This window comes from Manis javanica, chromosome 3, assembly GCF_040802235.1.
Source record: "Manis javanica isolate MJ-LG chromosome 3, MJ_LKY, whole genome shotgun sequence".
NCBI lineage: Eukaryota > Metazoa > Chordata > Mammalia > Pholidota > Manidae > Manis > Manis javanica.
Window position 1 is genome coordinate 43,357,188 of NC_133158.1, and position 20,776 is coordinate 43,377,963.

Here is a 20,776-nt window from a genome sequence, read left to right on the forward strand (position 1 = left end):
CAAGCAGAGGGAATAGAGGATGAAAGAGATGGTTTAGGGGTTTTTGAATTTTTATGTTTTATTCAATATTTTCTGGAATGGCTGATCCAACTTCTCTGCACAGTAGGAGATTGCTCATCTCTTAGGCAGCTGTTGTCATTCAAAACTTTGTTTTTAAATTGAAAACCTGATTTTTAGTTACACACACGTGTTGCATACATTATTAAGACTGAACACATTCCAGCTTTGGACTGTTGTATTCCCACATTTGTCAGCTTCTGCTCATAGCTGTTGCATGTTTTCCTACCTCTCTCTCATGTTCCTCCTTGGTGTTTTAAGGGACTTACTGGACCCTTGGGATGTTTTATAATGAGGCATAGTAAGACACGAGGAGCAGGAACGACTGTCCCACGCATGCAGTGGAAGCACCATTCGGTCAGGAGGCGGAGGGGGCGAGAGCAGGAGAAAACAGGGCCCTCACCTCCCTCCTTCCAGGGAGGCAGGGCAGGGCGGGGCAGGTGTAGGGCTGGCCACCAGAATAGTTTCAGCAGGCTCTGGGGCACAGAGGCTGCCCTTAATCGCCTGGTCCTTGCCCTGGGGTGCTTAGGGGAGGGGCACAGCAGCCCCGGCCAGCCGTGGGGGCCAGATGGAGGAGGTTCTGCGGGGCTGGGCTTTGGGTGGGTGGGCTTGTCTGCAGGGCACGTGTCCGGTTTGCTGCGTGGCTGAGTTGCTTGTGCTCCCTGGGAATGGCTCCAGTCTCTCTAGGGGCAGCAGGGTCTCAGATGTCAAAGCATCATAACACAGAAAATAAGAGACAAATATGATCACACACTTAAGAACTTGGCCTGTGGAATCTCATCCTGTGGGTGAGATCTGCCTTTTCCTGAAGCCCTTGATTTTCTGAATCTGTCCTCTCTGTGTCCCCTGCCTTCCACCCCAGGGTTTAAAAAGTATTTTTAGTAACAATATGTACCCAATCGGGCTGTTCTGAGGATGGGCTGTCATAATGCATCGAATATGCATGGCCAGAAGTTGCTGTTTAATCAGTGTTAGCTTCCGTCCTTTTATCTGTTACAAATATTTTCCCTTGTAGTATTTTAAGTGACATCAGTTCTAACTTTTAATTTTCCTTTCAATTTACAAAGTTTAATAAGCTTATAGGGGAAGTAGCATAATTGTTGAGATCATGGGTCTTGTCATCAGACAAGCTGACTTTTCGAATGTGGACTCTGCTGCAGACAGTGGGGCCTTTAAGGGGGAGGCTTTATGGTCCCTGACTCAGTTTCCTTCCCTGTGTGGCAGCCACGTGGACAGGCCGGGGGCTGAACCTGTGTATTTGGTTTACCTCCAAGATTCACAACCTAAATAGCCAGCATATTTTTCAGATTCTATTTCAGAGAAGAATGGAAGGATATCCTTAGATAGCTGCTGGGTATCATTAATTACATACACACCCCTGATAAAAGTTGCCTATGAAAATTAGAGAATGAAAGGTCACAAACGTCATTCCAGTTTCACAAGAGCACCACCTAGTGACAAACACGCAAAATCGCATCTGCAAAGCCACTCCCAGTGCAAAGTACCACAAGCTCCTGCAGAAAACAAGAGCGAACACCGAAATTACCTCCATTGTTATCAGAAAGCAAATGTCCCATTCTGTTTCTCCAGTAACGACTGCTTCACCTTCTAATGGTTTGAATTTTTTTTTCTCATCCGGATATCCTCAAGCAAGAAGGGTTTAGTCAGAGGTGTATTTTTCAAGGATGGGTGTCTCAGCTGGCTCACGGCTCACGGATGGGGCCTGCCTCCTGCAACTAGGCATTTCTGCCTTGCCTGAGCTGGCGAACACCCCCCTCTAGAGGCTGACCCACTCGCTGGATCCTCAGGCTTCCGGAAGGTGGGATTCGGCAGGGCACCTGGGTGAGCACGTGCGGTGCAGGAGGCGGTTTGCCTTGGAGGTGGACAGAGCCGGGTCCCCTCCCCGGGCAAACCCTTTTCCGGCTGTGTGTTCCTGAGCACGTGACTTGGAGCTGGCTTCCTCTTTGTAAAATCCAGAGAACACCCATCTCCGTGCAGGCTGATTGTGGCATGGGGGCGGCGGCAAAGGCGTGCACAGACTGGTCACATTCAGTCCCCAGGCTGAGGCTGAACACCCTGCCCAGTGCTCACAGTGGCTTAAACGTGCTTACTGGGTTTCTTTCCTATAGCGGGTTCTTTCCATTCTGGGGATGGTTCTCACCTGCTGAAGCACTTTATTCGGCCCCCATTTCCAGCCTCTTTCCCATCATAATCGCTGGACTCGGGTCTTCCCTCCGCTGAATTTTATCTTTGACACTTTCCAGGAACCTACAGTAAAGTAAGGAGGTGAACAGACTGACATGTCACCACCAGCAGTTTCAGAAGTGTTTGAACTAAATAGTAAAAAAATTCCAAACCCAACAAGTTAGAAGTATTATTTATTCAAACAAGCCAAACTTTTAAATTTCTTTTTCAATGGTGTACATCGTAAATTGGTGGAGCATACAAGTATAAAAATAAGATTATCTTAGAAAACTCCTTTCTGAAGCACACAACAATTTGGACATCATTCAGGAGCTGCAGAACCACGTCTAAGATGGAATGAATACCTCTTTATGTCAACTCTTGGTCCGAGTACAACTTCGATTTAAAACAACATGGTATACTAAAAATAGAGGAAATTTCAAAAGGGAAAAATATAAAATAATCTTAAGCATTTTCAGAAATACAAGTTACACTTACGAATTGTGTACTAAGGGATGTTCATCTGAGATACACACATGAATACATTGTGCAAAACTCTACTCTTAGCATCTGCTTCAGAATACAAGGTTTGCAGCTCTTTGACCAGACGCAAACACCACTAGAGTAGTAGCAAAGTCGCCCTTTTTAAGAAAAAAAAAATGAGTGACTGCTTTAACTAACTGAACATGGGGATTTTAAACATTAAGTGCATCTAACTGTGTGAATGAACAGAAGTTGTAGTAAGTATAAATACATCATTTTAGATTACAGGAGCACGACAAATCTCATTCTTTCTCTTTCTCCTCATATGTACTAAGTAATTCCAACACTAAACAAACGGAACTTCCGACCTGCTAAGAGGGTGAAACCCATTACACATTAGATGACACATTAGCTACAATTAGGAAAATGAGATGAAACAATTCCAAGCTGTTACCATGGGCAGCGAAGAACACGCAAGTGTGTAAGAAACCGGAGGTAAAGCAGTTTATTTCTTGGTGATTTTCATTATAGATTAAAAGATCCTTAATCAGCTTTGCTCATTTTATCTCCAAAAGATAATCTTTTCACATTTGTTTTTATAACTTTCATTCAGAAGTGTTTGTTTAAAAAACATGAAGGTCACGTAAAATTTTACTTCAACAGGTAAAATGAAGCCAAGCGGAAACACAGTTTTACCAGGAAATGTTCAGAAAAATCTCTACGTAAAACATTTAACCAAGAAGAAAAATAAACCCTGCCTTTCGGAGACACTTTCCTTCTCATGATACTCTGACCCACGTGTGTATCATGAACAAAAATACATATATTCCAACCTACATGAGGAAAATTCTGTGGAAAAACATGAAGGGTAAAGGAGGCCAAGTTCCAGGGATTCCCCAGGTCTCAAGTCCCCTTTAGTGACGCCATTAGGATGACAGCCGTGCTCACCTATTCAAGGTCTAGTTTTTAACCTATAATTTGTAATTATATAATTGATGATTATAAATCCAGACTGGAAAATGTTCTACTCAGATTGGTATGTGTGGGGCACACCTGTGCAACATACCATTTAGACTGTCCCCAGTTGATCCCATACAAAAAATTCTCCATCTGTAAAGGGAACTGGCTCCTTGTCACCACTGCACCGTAGGCACAAACCGTGACCAGCAAATACCCAGAGGTGAGACCGGTACTTTGTCATCACACCCTTTCCTGGGAGCTGGGCACCTCCGGCCTCCCTGTTTGGGCAGCCATGGCCCGACAGGAACCCGAAGGCTTTCCGGGTCACAGGAGAGCCCCCCGGTGCCCATGGTCAGAGGCTCTGGAGCTGCCCTTGCTGTGGGCTGGTTCTGAGTTTCTCAGGAAGATTCTCGGGCCTCCTGGCCCGGCCGTGAGCAGCGCAGCACTCTTTAAGGGAACATGTGCTGCAGGATCGTACAGTACGAGGCAGTTTACAAACACCAGGTTTCTGGAGTATCTGACTGTAAGCAACCAGGGAAAGCTCGGGGGTGGGGGAGAAAGCACTACGTTGCTCGGATGAAGCCACGTGTCCTCACAACACTCGTAATTAATCCCAGTAACTAATGTGACTAGAAGTTTTGCAGATGTCAGGGAGGAAGCATTTTCCTCTACCCTTCAAGGTTCTTCTCGCTGGTCTAAGAATCAAATTGATGTGAGACAGATTAATAGCAGAAAATCAAATTTAATTTCGTACATATGGGAACCAATGTATGGGTCACATACATGAGAGGTCCAAAGACAGAAAGGGACAAGGAGCTATCAACACCATCCTGAGCCCAGGAACGGACAGTGGGGCTGCAGGGGGAGGGAGTGAGATGCGGGGCAGGAAGAGCAGGTGTTTGGTGATGAGAATCTGCTCTCTGCACAGATGGGTCACCAGACAGAATTTATCTCTGTTAGTAACTTTTATTTTGGGAAAGACCCAAAATTTAGGTTTTCCTGGGTAGTTAGGGAAGGGCAAAGGTTTCTCTTGTGTCCACAGGGTCACGATTGCCTTAAGTTCAGAACAGTCCACATGCCACAGTGTCACCCTTTAGGGCACCTGCCCTTGGCCGCCACCCAGACACACTGATGTCACTACAAGGCCTGGCTTTGCTTCCTTGCACATGCCGTAATCAAGCTCACAGCCATACCAAGCTGTCTCTGTCGGACCCAGGGTGAGCTATCAGCAACCCAGGTGCTTGCCCAGGGCCAAAAGCGGCAGCTCCTTCCTAGACTCCCTGCGGAGCCTCCTGAGCGGGCCATGGGCGAGCTGCAGGACGTAGGGACCTGCACGGATGCCGGAGGCTCAGGGACCTTCTCTCTCACACACTCTTCCTGGAAGTGTCTCTGACAGAACATGGTGCTGGAGAACTGTGGTCACAGACCCACGGGATGCCTTCTAAGCTCGTGGGCTGCCCAGCAGGGCCCAGTGGAAATGGCTGTCGGGGTTGCTCCACCTTTCAGGGTGACTCCAGTACAGCTGCTGGCAGGAGCCCTTTGCAGGTGCTCAGACCCCAAAGGTAACGCCTGCCCCCTTTGGCTTCGCCTCTTGACTCTGCCCTAAGAACTTCACAGTGCACAACGCCGAGCCTCAGCCTGAGGACTGTGCTCAGCCAGACATCTTCTAAAGATGGGCTGCAAAGTACCTTTCTCTTTGACAAATCATAAATCCTAAGAGATTCCTTTGGAAAAAACCTAAGAAGCAGACTGTGCTGAAAAAAAAAACCTCAGGATGGAATGAGTTGCCTACAGCATCCTGGGATGTTCTCAGCTTGTTCAGAATTTTGCAGTCATCTGCAGACCTAAGGCTACAATGTCATATCCCAGCTCCCTTCCCAGATTCTAGAATCTTCCAAGTCCCAACCACCTTCTACTCTCTGTTCCTTAAATGAACCAATCATCAACGTGGCTTGGACAATGCAAGTGGAAGGGGCCACATTTTCAGTTTGTCCATGCTGACATCTGACACATGATGCCAGACTGAATTATTCTTAAAGTTCGGTGTTTCCAGCTGTATAAGCTAAACCACACCTCCAACAGATTCAGCTTTGCTTTACTGGTAAAAGAAATTGGAGGATTCCTGGACTGACAGTAACTTTCCCAAAAGAACTAATTTTGCTTATTTTGTTAGCATACTTATTATATTTTTATTTTCCTTCCCCACTCTCAAAATGTATTTTTCCAGCTTGCTATTTAATTGGTAAACTACCACAAGCTCAAACCCGAAATTCTTAAAACCCACCAGAAATGTACACAATAACTTCTGTGGTGTATAATTTTCTTGGCACTAAAAATGTAAGTATCTCTCTTGGCAAAACTCATAATTTTTACATTTTACTTGTTTTCCTTAAAAAAAGAAAATATCTTAGTGGCAAGTTTTTCCTCTGAACAGTTCTATAATCAATTCTAGTAAGTTTATGCAAGACAAAAACACACTGGTATTCCATCTAATTATTTCTCACTAACAGGGATAAAGTCTGTGAAACTCAATTATTGCTGCTTATGGAACAGGCTGTTGGACAATCATTTATTCCCAATGACATCAAGTGGCACTAGGCCAGAACTTAGAACTGAACTGGGCTTGACAACGTCACCACTGGGGTCTGGTAAAGGGAATTTAACAAATTTTCATTCACACAGGGAACCTATTAAATAATGAAATAATCTTTTCTTACCTCTTAAATGAAATAATGCCATCCCTAAATCACAAGGGCTTTGCAGACTCTATTACCAAAAGCCGTGTGGAGGTGTGAATGCCACATTGTTGAGAATTGCTTTCCTAATTTTGAACCATCCTTGAACCCACACTTCATCTCCAACCAAGACCTCTGTGTTTCATGGTGAATCAGATAAAATCCTTCCAAATGCTTGGGAGTGGCCTGTGTTCAGGAAAGCATTCCCCAAGGTCACATGCAAGGAATCTGTTTCTTTAATGCCAGGTACTTGTTTTTGGTCCATAAAAATAGGAAATAGTGTATGGTAAATGCCATGTAATTTGATGCCAATCACCCATGTTTCTTTTAAATTCCCAAGGCAAAATATAGACTGTCCCCATCTCATCTCTTCTATTTTTTTAAATAAACAGTCCAAGTTACTGGAGACAGGATATTATTTTAGCCTCCTGAATAAGTTATCAAGAATATAAAGCCTCACCCTATTTAAAAGATATATTGTTTACATAAAAGCATCCATTTTCCATCAGAGAGTCGACAGGGTTTTGAGAACAACTTAATGCTAAGTTGCATCTTCCAGCATTTTCCAAAGTGTCTTACAAGGGAAAAATGACACCCTCAAATGATTGCTACTTCCCTCTCTGTTCAAAGCAGGCCTCCTTGAAGGTTCTCCAAGCTAAGTAACCCTTTACATAACTCAAGGGAGTGGGTGTCACGAACAGTCTTGATTCAAAGTCCAATTTTCAGCAGCAAGATACACCAGCAAAATGTTTCACATCCAGCTGTCTATTTCATTCCTGTTGCCAAGTTATGCTTTTGTAATTTAAGTCTCTCCATCAATATGTCACATCCAATAACATCTGAGATGAAAAGGTAGCGAAATCTGATATGAAATACAGAGCATTAGGCTCCCTTCATTCTAACACCCTAGCTTGACATCTAACTTGCGATCAGCACGCACTCCGGGGATGGTGCTAATCTGCTGCAACAGAGATGATCCCTAGCTCAGAAACCTCACACGAGAAAATGGGACAGAAGACGCCTGTTTGAGGAAATAAATAGCAAAACTAAGTGGTCATACCTGCAATTCCCTCCGTTTATTCCAGGGGCTCAGATTTTCCACAGCAATGGGAAGGCACAGAGCAGGCTGCTGCCTTTAGTTCTATGCAGAGGACTGTCAAACAGAAACCAAAGAAAAAGCCAAGAAGAGCAACAGGCTTCCAGAGATTTCTACCTCTGCACTGTCTCTTGAAACGGTTACCTCTCAACCATCTGAGACCAGACATGATAATATGCACCTGATACCTGAATCCCCTCTTGCCATCTCATCCCAAGAGGGCCTCATTCCCACCACACTGAAACTATCTACCCAAAGAACACAGAAGATTCACATTCTAAGATGCAGCTCAAAGCTTCAGTGGAGAGTCTGTAAGGACACCAGGACTTGTGTAAGTGGCCCCACATCCCTTTGTCTTGGGTGTATATTTCTCAGTATGGAGGTGACCTGGGGATACGGTGAGCCGAGATGATGGCTCAAACCTCCACATGGAGCCTATTTTGAACACAAGTAACACTATGGCCAGAGGAGATGCTCTGCAGGAAGCCCTTCTAGGGGAATTTTATTATATGTGCTGCTCAGCCCAATTGCAATGAAAGGGAACACTGAATGTGGACACAGAGGAGGGACACTGGCGATAACCCTTCCTGTTACATCAGCTCATATAAGGCTACTTGTATCCAGTTAAAGGCTTCTGCTTTGACAAAGAAATCTGTTTATCAAATAAATGATAGCAAGAAGGAATTTCCCTAAATAAGAATCCCATTGTACACCCAATTTGTCACCAAAGATTGAATACGCCAAAGGAAAAATGTGTGGGGAAGAGGCCCCATGGACTTGGCTAACCTGACACAGACAAGCATGTGCATCTAGCAGCATCTGCATGTGGAAGGAAGTGGTCGCAAAGCACAAGAAAAAGCCGATGTCCCCTTCAAGGCCTTTGCATATCTTGTGTCTTCCTTCCCCTGAAAGCTGGTCACAAGTATGGACATTTAGACATTTCCTTAGTTACCAAAAGGGTAATAATCAATCTACCTTCAGAGAGAGCTGGGGAAAGAAACTAAGCTAGTTAAATAGAATTTGGTTTTCTCAATAAAAGACTGTTCATTAGTTTTAGGTAGGAGTAAGCACACGAGATAATGACCAGCATGCCAACAGCTCCCTGGGACGGCGGGAGGCGTGGCACCTGTCACCTGTGAGTGAGGATTCTTTCAGGTGAGGGCAATGGCTGGAAAGGCCGCCCACACCCCCATCCTGGTGCAGGGCCCTGGGCAGAGTCTCAGCAGAGGTGGTTCTTACTCTGATACCAGCGACACTATAGAAGTACCAACACAGAAAAGAAGGCTTCCTCCTCACTCTGCTGGGGTAGCCTCCGCCTTCGGAAGTGGCTGGTGAAGACTGCTGGATGGTGATGTCCTCGAGGTTCCGGCTCCCGCTCAGAGCCCAGAGAGCCCCAGAAAGGGGCACTGCCGCCCTGTGTCCGACTCAGGAGGGGACAGGACGGTTTTGTCATCAGGCCTCAGGCTTCTCCTGCTGTCGTATCGCCAGCCACCTTGTACCACTCTGACCCACGTTGAAGCTTGGTGCAAAATACACTTAAATGCAATTAATACAAACAGCTTCTCATTAGCAAAGCGGAGTTATAAACTGTGTGCACTCATTTCTCCAGAGATGGGAGGGAAAAGAGAGCTAGTCAAGGCTTGTGGTTTTTTTTTTATGGTAACATACCTGGACAGTCTGGCATGAAGCCTGAAGCCCAATTTACTCTCTTTTGGTTTAGAATGAGGTGTTTTTTATTATAATTTTTCTTGGTAGTAGGGGTGAAGGAGGAAGCTTTAAAATCAAGAATCAAAATACAGTGACAGTGGAAGGCATCTGGGAGAACAGAGATTTAAGACTAATGGACACAGGAGGAAACCCTGCCTTGTCGCCCCCACAGCTGCACTTGAAATTTAATTCTCTCAACAGCTGCAGTCAGGGTTGCTGGAGTTCAGGCTCTGCTCTTCATTTCCAGCGATGCCGAACCAGAGAGGACTCGTCGTTGACGACCTCGGGGTCGCGTGGGAGGGGCCGGCACCTGAACGGAAGCAGCAGCAGGACGATCAAGATGAGAAGGATGAGCCCACACACGCTCATCAGCGTGTAGGAGACAATCCACAAAATGGGCTCATTCAAAGGCAGGGTGGGGACACAGTTGCTGGCTACGTCGTCTGTTGAGAAAGGTCCAGAAATTTCAGACACGGGAGCACCTGCAATTTCTGAGGAGACAGAAGGGGGAGAATCCACAGCTATGAAACGGGCAGTCCACCGCTAACACACGACAGAAGAGGCAACCCCTTGCTTCCTCAAAGCACAGCCACTCTCCGGTTCCAAAGGCCCACGCGCTCAGCCTGCCCCGAGGGGGCTCTTGGCGGCCGTGGGCCTTCAGAGGGCCGGTCCCCTGCACCTGGCCCGGCAGCCTGTTGCAGCGTCTGCAGGTGCTGAACCTACATGGTGGAGAGCAGCGTGCAGAAGGGCGCACATGGCAGTGCTGCTCCTGGTGGAGGCCTGGCGAGGCTGGAGAGCTACGCAAACAAGAGGATGTGCGTGAGAGCCTGGCAGGGGCCGCTGTGCCGGCTGCTTGGAAGGAAAAGTACGCAGAGCAGCAGTACCTACAGCAGAAAGCTGCAGCGGGCCTGCCTGCATCCTGGGGATGCGCCCCGGGGGGAGCCGACCTGAGTACATGCTCTCTGGTGGATTCCACGACGGACAGTGCTCACGTCAGCCTGACCCACACTCACGGGTTCCGAGGCCACCTGGGTCAGACTGGCCCGGGAGATCCTTCCCCGCCCCACACGTGGCCTGTGCTCCATCTGCCATGTATGCGGAATCCAGAATCAAGAGCAGAAAATGAGTGCAGCGTGGAATTCATGGCAAAACCAGTAACAAAAGGAAGCAGCTGAAATTCACCCAGTGGCTTTGTCAGCAGACTCTCGGATAGTTCTTGTATAGGGAGGCGGCTGAGATGATTTCTTTTGGGAATTTTCTGCATTTCATTTATTTATATTAGACTTATCCATCCCTTTCAGGAGTACAGAATTTGTTTGGCATTTTAAGTTTTACTTGGAAAAAGATGAAGCCTTCGTCACCCACTTCACCCATATTTAATTGCAGAAATGAATATCTAGGCACCAGAAAATAATGTTGCTAAGCATTTAATTTTCTAAAAGCCAGAAAATAATGTTGCTAAGCATTTAATTTTTCTAAAAGCCTAAAGCCTCAAGATTCTAAGTCCTGCCAAATAAGATCCTTTTTTTAAAAAAAATTTACTTTAGTATAGTTGATGTAATACTGTATTAGCTTCAGGTGTACAGCTTAGTGATTTGACATTTACATACATTACGAAGTGTTCACCGTGGTAAGTAGAGTCACCACCCATCACCATACCAAGTCATTACAATACTGTCAGCTATGTTCCCTAGGCTGCACTTCTCATCCCTGCGACTTATTTTATAACTGGAAGTTTGTACCCAAATAGGATCCTTTTTACCAAGGAATGGAAAATGGAATAATAGCCTTAAAAGAATGGTTAAAAATGAGGGGAAAAACAAACTTGATTAATGCATTTGGATTATGTGGCTTCCTGGCTCTCTAAATGTGCTGGAAGCGGATAGCGATGAACCAGAGTCTGCGAATACCTGAGAAGAGAGGGATGCTGGCTGTCAGTTAGTCTAGACCCCATGTGCCTGTAGCAGCAGCCAGCCCGCAGTATCCCACAGCCCAAATCTGGCCTGCCTTCTCTGTTTGGAACACGGTCACATCCATTCGTGTACATATCGTCTGTGGTAACTCTTCTGTTTTAACAGCAGAGTGGAGCAGTTGCAAGAGGGACCATCTGGCTCACAAGCCTGAAGTAGTTATTATCCAGTCCTTTGTGGGAAAGTTGGCCAATCTCTGGCCCACAGCATGAAGACATAAATATTTAACAAATACTTTAAACAACTAAAAATAGTTCTATTTTTCTTATCACAAAGACAAAAATGTTTGTGGCAGAAAACCTAAAAATATTAGTGAATAAAAACACTCATAAATCTGCCACTCGGAAATAATCAATATTCATATGTCAGGGTATACTCTTTTCCTGTAAATCAATTTTCTAAAAACAAAGATGGGATTGTGCAGTACAGGCTTGTAAAGTGTTTTCACCGTACAGGTGATAAGAATCTTTTCATGTCATTTGATTTTCCACCATTTTTATGACTCCACAAAAGATTTCATGGACGGGTCAAACTTGTTTACTCATCCCTACTTAGGACTATTTATGTGTTTTTCAATATTCTTGCCATTATAATCCCTGATGTATGAATCATTTTGGTCCTAAATCTTTGCTCATATTCTTAAGTTCTCTAGAGTGAGTCACTAAAAGTAAAACTATGGGTCAAGGTCTGCTCGCTTTGAGCGTTTGTATATATGCTGACATGTGCCCGCTGAAAGATGGAGCCCGGACACACGCATATGCACCTGCTATGGGAGTGCTTTCTTTTCCCACATTTGCCCTAACCACATGGCTGGCAAGTATAAGGGAGAATGATGGTCCTCAACCAATGATCATACTGTTTACAATTCTTTCATTACTAGCAGGGGGAACCACTTAAAAAGTAACAGTGACTAGCCATTTCTACTCTATTGCAATTTCTATCTTTTTCTCATTGATTTGTAAGAACCCTTCATATGGTAAGAACTTTGCTATATCGCAAATGTCTTTTCACAGTAGGTCATCTGTCTTTTTAAAAATTCATTCACTTTATAAACAGAGAAACTTCAACAAACTATGAGGGTGAGGCGTGCTTTGTGCAAAACATAACAGCCTCAGCCAGTAAAGCTTAAAGACATGAAAAATCACTTGAGACCTCCTGTGCCTCCTGACATGATGGAGCAAGAGGGACCAGGTTCAGCAGGTTTACTTCCCACCTGAAACAACTAAAACACTGGACAGAGTGTCTGAGAAAAAGGCTGTGGAAATACCGCAAATCTGTCTAGGAGAGAGGAAATCCTGAGATGGAAATGGAGTGAGTCCTGCAGTCGCCTTGGGACCTTTTCCGGGCTGCAGGTGAGGAAGGAACCTGGGCAGAGGCTGGCAGTGTCCCGACACAGGGAGGCAGAGGCAGGGGAGGCTGTAGTGGTCCACAGGTCCTGGGCGCTGGTCAAGGAGCAAAGGCCAGTGAAAGAGGCAGAAAGGATTAGAAGGAACACTGCTTGGAGCTGGGTACAGGTGGAGAACAATGCCTACTACCAATCGTTCCCTGTTTGCTGCTTCCCAGAGTGAAAGGAAAACCAAGCTGACGCACAGGGCAGCAGCCAGAGGGCTCAGGGTCTCCCCCATGACAGGAAATGCAGACCACAGACTGAACACTGCTCTGATCCCACCTGATGAAGCTCAGAGGCAAGACAAAACAGGATTAACTGTAAACAAATATCCACAAACTTTGTAAGAACACCAAAGTATTCAGCACTCTTTTGGGTTCCTGGACCCAGTTTCAAAGTGTGTGTATGGGGGGAGATGATGGAGGGGAGACGGTGGCGGGGGAGCAGGGAGATGACAGGGGTCGGGGTAGGGGTGGTTCCCACACCAATAAGCAACTCTTGGACACCCTGCTGGGTGTCCAAGAATTCAACTCAATTCTGATACTATCTACCCAGAGACAGCCCCAGACCCCACAGGTTAAGAACTCAGTCCTACAAGACTGCTGCTGCAGGCCCCACCCTGATCCAGCCAGCACACGTCCAGGTTGTCACCTGTGCTTCTAACTGGCTGGCTACAGATGTGCCCACAACCCCCTCCTTGGGTTCAAATAGTTGGCTAGAGCAGCTCACAGAACCCAGAGAAATATTTTACTTACCAGATCATCTGGTTTATTAGAAAAGAATGCAACTCAGGAACAGCCAGATGGAAGAGAGGCATAGGGCAAGGTGTGGGGGAGGGCTCAGAGCTTCCCTGCCCCCCACCAGCACACCACTCTCCCCACATCTCCACATGTTCACCAACCCATGGAGCAGATTCTGAACTCCTTCTTTTGTTGGGGGGGGGGGACGTTGAGTTTATTTTCCTCTGTTCTTGTCTCCACCACAACGAAGAACTGAAGGCAGACAAAGGCAGGTTTACTTGAATAAAGCAGAGAGGAAGGAAAAACAGAGGGAGGAAAGGGAAACTCCCTGAACTCCTGCTCAGCACAGGGCACATCCCCTGCCAACCCCTAAAGCCAGTGTCACCTGGCGCCCAGTGTCTGCTTGAATCTGCACAGTGTGGAAACTACCACCCCAGGACATTTGGGAGCCGCAGAGCACTGAATGGAGTGAGATTATGTTCTGAGAACTTCCTAAAGGCAAAGAAAAGAGATTTTCAGGCAGGCTGTATAACTGCAGTTCCATCCAGGTCGCCCAGGTGACAGGAACTTGCAAACTCAAATCCTAGCTCTCAGGAGCCCCTCCCTACTTATCTGAAGTAGGACAGAGAGAGTGACACACTCGAAGAAAGGGGAGTGTGGGCAACTCAGAGAGAAGGCACATCTGAGGGTTTGGGGTCTGGGGTTTTGTAGGGCTTTTTTGGGTAAGGGTCAGCATAAGCCATGATGTTTACAGGTGATTCATAATTCCTTTGAACTTTCGTCTTAAGAATAAGGTTATTCAGGTGACTGTGTTGGTTTGGGACTTCAGCATTCTCTGTCCACATAGGTTTATTTACACTTCCTAGGTGTGTCTCCTGCCCTGGTTACAAAGGTACTTGATTAGGGGCTGGAGGAAGAGGAAAAAAACGCATAAAGGTTAAATTAAAGAATAAGATGGGCCTTTTTACAAGCTAAAGTAAATTTTACAAGGGCATGATCTGATTTATACAATGAAGACATGGGCTGTACTGGGATACTTTTCTTTATCTGGGGAATATCCAGACATTCTAAATTACTCCTGGCCTTTGGAACTTCAACTGATTAACTCATTAACTCTGTGAGCCCTTTCTGGCTCTCTAGTTTTATCTGGTTAACTCCTTGAGTCTCTTTTAGTGGGCTTTACTGGCCTATTCTCCCTCCACCCACTCATATCTAATTTTCTGCCTAACACTTTGGGTGCTTATGGAGACTTCATTACATTGGCACAACTGATTATCTCATTGGCCATCATCTCATACAGATTGATTCAACCTCTAGCCTCTCTCCCACCCCAGGAGGTCAGGGGGTGGGACTGAAAGTCCCAACCCTCTAACCACTGAGTTGGTCGTGCTGGCAACCAGCCCTCCTCTCCAGGTGCTTTCCCAGCCACCTCATTAACACAACAAAGGACACCTTTTATCCTCTTATCACTCAGGAAATTCCAAGAGTTTCAGGAGCTGTGTGCTGGAAGAGACCAAATAGACATTTCTTGTTATGAATCATAACATCACAAACACCCAACAAGACAAAATTCACAATGCCTGGCATCCAAAAGGAAGCAGGAAAGGACAATTCATAATTCACAAAGAAGTAGGAAAATACGACTTAAAATGAGGGGGAAAAATCAATCAGTTGAAACTTGGCAAGAAATGGCACAGATGATAGAATTTGAAGACAGGATATTAAGACAATTACATTACAACTCTGTTCTCTCTTCAGGGAGCTAGAGGGAATATTAAACGTGCTAAATAGAGACACAGAAGCTATAATAAAGACCTAAGTCAAACTGCTAGAGCTAAAAATTGCAGTATGTAAGATAAAAAATATACTGCATGTTATTAATAGCAGATTATATAACTGCAGCAAAATAGACTAGTGACCTTGAAAACATAATAGACTATTCAAAATGAAACACAGAAAGAGCAAAATATTGAAGAAATAGAGAACCTCAGTAAACTGTAAGTGGCCACTTAAAGTGGTTACATATCCATATATTCAGAGTACCCACATGAGGTGGGGTGGGAGGCAGAGAAAATGTCTGAAGAAATAATATCCAAAAATGTTCCAAATTTGAGGGAAACTATAAGCTCATAGACAGACGTTCAAAGAATCCCAAGGACAAGAAACATGAAGTAGATTACACCAGTGAGCTGCAAACTACCAGAGGCAAAGAGCAAATCCGAAAAGCAGAGAGAGCAAAAAGAAATATTTTGTACAAAGGAAGAATAAAGATTATAGAAGATTCCATGTCAGAAATTATGCAAGTTATAGTCAGAAAGCAGAGCAGCACCTTTAAGTACCTTATCAAACTTACATACCAAGTGAGACTATCTTTCAAAAATGAAGAGAAGATGAAGACATTTTTAGACACACACAAGCTGAAAGAATCCATCATAAACAGATATACACACACTGGACTATTATCCAGCCTTAGAAAAGAGGGAAATCTTGCCAATTGTGACAACATGGATGGACCTGGAGGACATTATGCCAAGTGAAATAAACTAGACAGAGAAAGACAAATACTGTGTGATCTCGCTTCTTTGTAGAATCTAAAAATGTTGAGCTCAGCCCCAGAGAGTATGATGGTGGTGGGGGAAATGAAGTCATTGGCCAAGGCGTACAAAGTTTTAGTTATGGAAGATGAATAAATTCTGGAGAGCTTACATCCAGCATGGTGATTATAGTTAACAATTATATTGTTAACTATATTGTATACTTGGAATTTGTTAAGAGAGTAGATATTAAATGTTAGCAACAAACCAAAAAAAAAAGGAAAAAGAAACAGCAACTATGTGAAATAATGGATATATTATCTTATGATGTTACAATATATGCATGTATCAAAACATCAAGTTGTATGCTTCAAATACAAAAAACTTTCATTTGTCAATCATACCACAATAAAGCTGAAAAAAAGAAATCATCACAGGCCATCTGCATTATGAAATACTAAAGGAGGCCCTTCAAGCAGAAGATAAATGGTATCAGATGGAAACCTGATGAACACCAGAAAGGCTAAATATATAGGCAATTACAACACCCTTAGTTTTAACTTTAATTACTTAAGTAGATAATTGATATAAAACAAAAATAGTAACAATTGTAAGGTGCTTTATAACATGCATAAGTGAACCTATGACAGCACAAGGAACAGAAGGGAGAAATGGAAGTATACTGCTTTTATTGTATGTCTTTACTGTGTGAAGTGGTAGACTGTGATACATGAGACATGCATACTACAAATCCTGAAGCAGCCACTAAAATAACACAACAGTTAGAGCTGATAAACTAACCAAAGAAACAAGAAGAAGTAAAAAATACTCAATCCAAGAGAAGGCAGAAAAAAGGAAAATGGGGGGAAAGAACAGATGAGACAAAGAGAAAAACAAACAGCAGAACGGTGGACATCACGGCAACCACCCCAGCCACCACATTAAATATAAGCAGTCCAGACCAGGGGCTGGCAAACGTTTTCTGTAAAGCTCAGACAGCCAATATGTTAGGCTCTTTGGACCATATGTGATTTCTGCCCCATATTCTTTTGACTTTTTTAGTTTATGGGCCATATAAAAAAATAGGCTACATGCCAGATTTGGCCTATGGTTGTTTTTGCATATCTCTTGTCTAAACACCTCAGTGAAAACAGCAGAAACTGTCCAATTGGATAAAAAGCAAGACCTGACTATATACTAACTACAAGAAGCACACTTTAAATGTAAATACTCAAATCTGTTAGAAGTCAAAAGACGGAAGACCTATCAAGAGAATGCTAATCGAAAGACATCCAGAGTGGCTACATTAGTGTCAGACAACATAGATGCAGAGCAAAGACTGTTACCAGCGACAAACATGCTGATTTCATAATGATAAAATGTTCAACTCATAAACAGGACATAACAATCCTGAATGTTTATGCACTGAATAAGAGTTTCAAAACTAATTACATGAAATAAGAATCCTGAAACTGCAAGGAGAAATAGACAAATTCACAAAAATAGAGATTTCAATATCCCTATTACTCTAAAAAAAAAAAAAGACAGAAAATAAGATATAGACTACCTGAACAGTACTATCAACCAGCTTGACCTAGGTGACAATTATAGAATAGGCCACCCACACAGCAGAATATGCATTGTTTTCAAGAGTGTATTTAGCAATATAGACTATATTATGAGCCAGAAGACAAGTTTCAATACATTTAAAAGGGTTTCAATTCACACTATGTTCTCTGACCACACTAATACTAAATTAGATATCAACAAACAGAAAGACATCTGGAAAATCCCTACAAATTTAGTAACTAAATAACACACTTTTAAAACTGTAAAACATCCTGAAGAAAACACAAGAAGAAATCTTTGTGTCCTTGGGTCAGGAAAAAATTGTCTTAGCTACAACACTAAAAAGCACAGTAAGAGAAAAAAATGCATAAATTTTATTTCATCAAAATCAATAACTTTTCCTCTTTGAAAGAAAATGTAAAGAGACTGCAAAGCCTCACAGAAATTATTTGCCAGTCACATTTTAAATAAAGAATGTGTACTCTGAATATAAAGAACTCTGAAAACTCAGTAAAGAGAAAACAATTCAATACAAAAATTGGTAAGAAAATTTTGAAAAGATCCATTACCAAAGATGTGTGAATGGCAAATAAGCACATGAAAAGATACTCAAGGTCATTAGCCATTAGGGAAATGCAAATTAAAACCACAACAAGATACCCCTAAATACCTATCACGATTAAAACGACCGACCATAGTGAATGTTGATGAGGATGTAGAGGAGCTGGAACTCTAGTCCCCTGCCAATGGGTGGAAAATGATACACCAACCTGAAAAATTTGGCAGTTTCTCAGGAAGTGAGACATATCCTTATCACATGACCCAGCCATTCCACTCCTAAGTATTTATCCAGGAGAAATGAAAATACATCTCCACGGACTTTTACATTAATGTTCACAGCAGCTCTAATGACAAAAAACCTGGAAACAACACAAAGGTTCAATGGGTCAATAGGGATAAACAAAGTGTGGTATATCTATGTAAGTGAACATTGCTCAGCAATTATCAGGAATGAACTATTGATACATGAAACAAAATGGATTCATCTCAAATAATTATTCTGATGAAAGAAGCCAGTATCCTTCTCAAATACATACTGTGATTTAATTTATATGAAATTCTAAGAAGTGAAAACTAATCGATATTGACAGAAGGCAGATCAGTGATTACCCAGGTGGGGTGGAGGTCAGCATGGTTGGGGGTGGGGGGGTGCGGGGGGGCAGGCAGAACAAAGAAGTCCAGGGAAATCTTCCAGTCTGATGGAAATGTTTATCATCTTGTTTGAGTTGATGGTTTCAGCTGTGCACACTGTGACATACTAGAAATATGCATAGTAGTTTCTGCCCCCAGTTCCTGGAACAGCATTCCTAAAACCCTTGTAATTTTCTGAGTGAGAGGAACATCTTTCCTTTTATGCACTGAGGTGACTCTGGGGGGGGCTCCAGGAAGGGGGCTGGTCACCAGAAAGACCAACCCATGATAAATAGCTTGGAATTTTCAGCCCATCTCCAGAGAGGAGGGATGGACTAGAAATGGACCTGTATGAGGAAACCTACATAAAGATCCCCAAAGTGTGGGGTTCAGAGAGCTTGCAGGTCAGTGAGCACATGGAGGGCAGGGAGGTGGTGCACCTGGAGAGGGCATCTCTTTTACCTGGAGGTTCATCTGTATCCTTGATCATATCCTTTTAGAGTAAACTGGTAAACAGTGAGTAAACTGTTTTCCTGAGCTCTATGAGCTGCTCTAGCAGATGACCTGAACCCTAGAAAGGATGTGAGAACCTCCAATTTACAGCCAATAGGTGAGAGGCACAGGTAGAGACCCGGACTCGAGATCGACATCTATAGGAAGATAGTGTCAGAACTGAGCTAAGTTGTAGGACACTCAGCTGGTGTCGCAGAATTGCCTGGTATGTGGAACCCCCACCCTCCCATCTGGTGTCAGAAGTGCTGTGGGTGTGCTGGCAGTGTGAGGATAAAGGAGGGACACAAAGGAGACCTGGCTTTCTCCAATTCACACGATATGTAAAAACCTCTCACACTGTACCTTGTAGTACAAGCTGCTCATTTTATACCAATTATATCTCAAAGCTGTTCAAAGAATTAAAAGAACAGCATAGTCAAAAAAGTATGTCAGAGGATACATGAGAAATAATCGCATTTAGATTAAGAAAGAAAAATGAAACCAGTGCCCACTCTGCTTGGTGCTTGGGGACTGATGCTAGTATTTCTAGATTCTAATACATAGACATACACTACGAATGCTATGGTCATAGAACAGATTCTAATGTTTTTATATTGGGTTTATTTTTGAGAGGCCATAGTAGGCAGTTGTTAAGAGTATGGACCCTGGAGCTAGACTTCCTTCCGGGGCTCAGATCCTGGTTACCATTGAGGAGCCATGTCATCCTAGCCCAGGGCCTTAGCTTCTTTGTCCCTCCGTTTTCTCATTTGTAAAATGAGTATAATAAAACACAGCTACAGATCAGTCTCGTGTGGATAACCAAGTCAATGAATGGTCAGCACTTAGCATGTGCCTGGGATAAGGTCAGTGCTTCCTAAGCATTACCTGATAACATGTTGTTATTTTAAACCTTTGATCAACATCTTGGGTTAAAAGTTTAATTATGTACCTTCTCTGACTTGTCCCCCAGCAGGTGGGGACCCAGTTGATAATGAGTGCCTGAGGAAGATACACCAATTTACGAAGTATTAAAGTGATAATGGTCAGGTTTTTTTTTTCACCGTAGGATACAAAATACAGTGAACTGTCCCCTAGACTGATTTGGCACTAAAATGCTTTCTGAATCACCATGGTTTACTTGGAGTTATGGGACAGGCATTCAGACCTAGGGCCATTTTGCTCTGTCACCATGTGAAGGCCACTTAGTATTGGGTCTCTGTTCTTTCTAGAAAACGAGTAAGCAGGGCTGCCTGGTCTGTGTTTTAGGGGCTCCTGGCTTTGGCATCTTTTGATTGTATCTAAGTAGATGGCAGAGGCATGTCTTTGAAACTCTGTTCTTAAAAGCTAACTTGCCTATTTTTAAACATGAACATGCACCAGATGATACATTTTCAAACTGCAGCAAGGAAAATTCATAGCAAAATGACTGCCACAATCCATGATATATTGCAAGTTGTATAAGCTGAAATCTATACCATTCTTGGGTGCTAAATGTCTCAATCTATAAAAAGAGGAGGGTGGTATTTGAGAAGCTTGGGTGGATTAAGAGGGAGTTGTCAATTTTAACACTCTACTATTTTCTAGCTACAGGACACTAAGCCCAGGCAACACATCACTCCAGTCTCCTTAGCTGGTCTTGGTCTGTAAGACTGTGTGCTGAAGACCCAGCTT

General features: G+C 43.6%; 1 protein-coding gene across 3 annotated transcripts in view; it reads right to left on the reverse strand.

The window, feature by feature from the left end:
* Window positions 1–2,418: 2,418 nt before the first annotated feature.
* The window catches only part of BACE2 (beta-secretase 2), an 83,009-nt gene continuing 64,651 nt past the window's right edge, over window positions 2,419–20,776 (reverse strand). The window contains exons 9-11 of one of the 3 annotated variants that reach the window (XR_012129112.1): window positions 13,705–18,342; window positions 12,460–13,571; window positions 9,632–9,713 (exon numbers count right to left, since the gene is read on the reverse strand). Coding sequence is in view for 1 of the 3 variants with exons in the window: in XM_017660240.3 (XP_017515729.3) it covers window positions 9,460–9,713 (254 nt within the window). In the remaining 2 variants the exon portion in view is untranslated. Of the gene's footprint in view, window positions 9,714–12,459; window positions 18,343–20,776 lie in introns of all 3 variants that reach the window. The other 2 variants (XR_012129111.1, XM_017660240.3) reach the window with 2 other exon arrangements.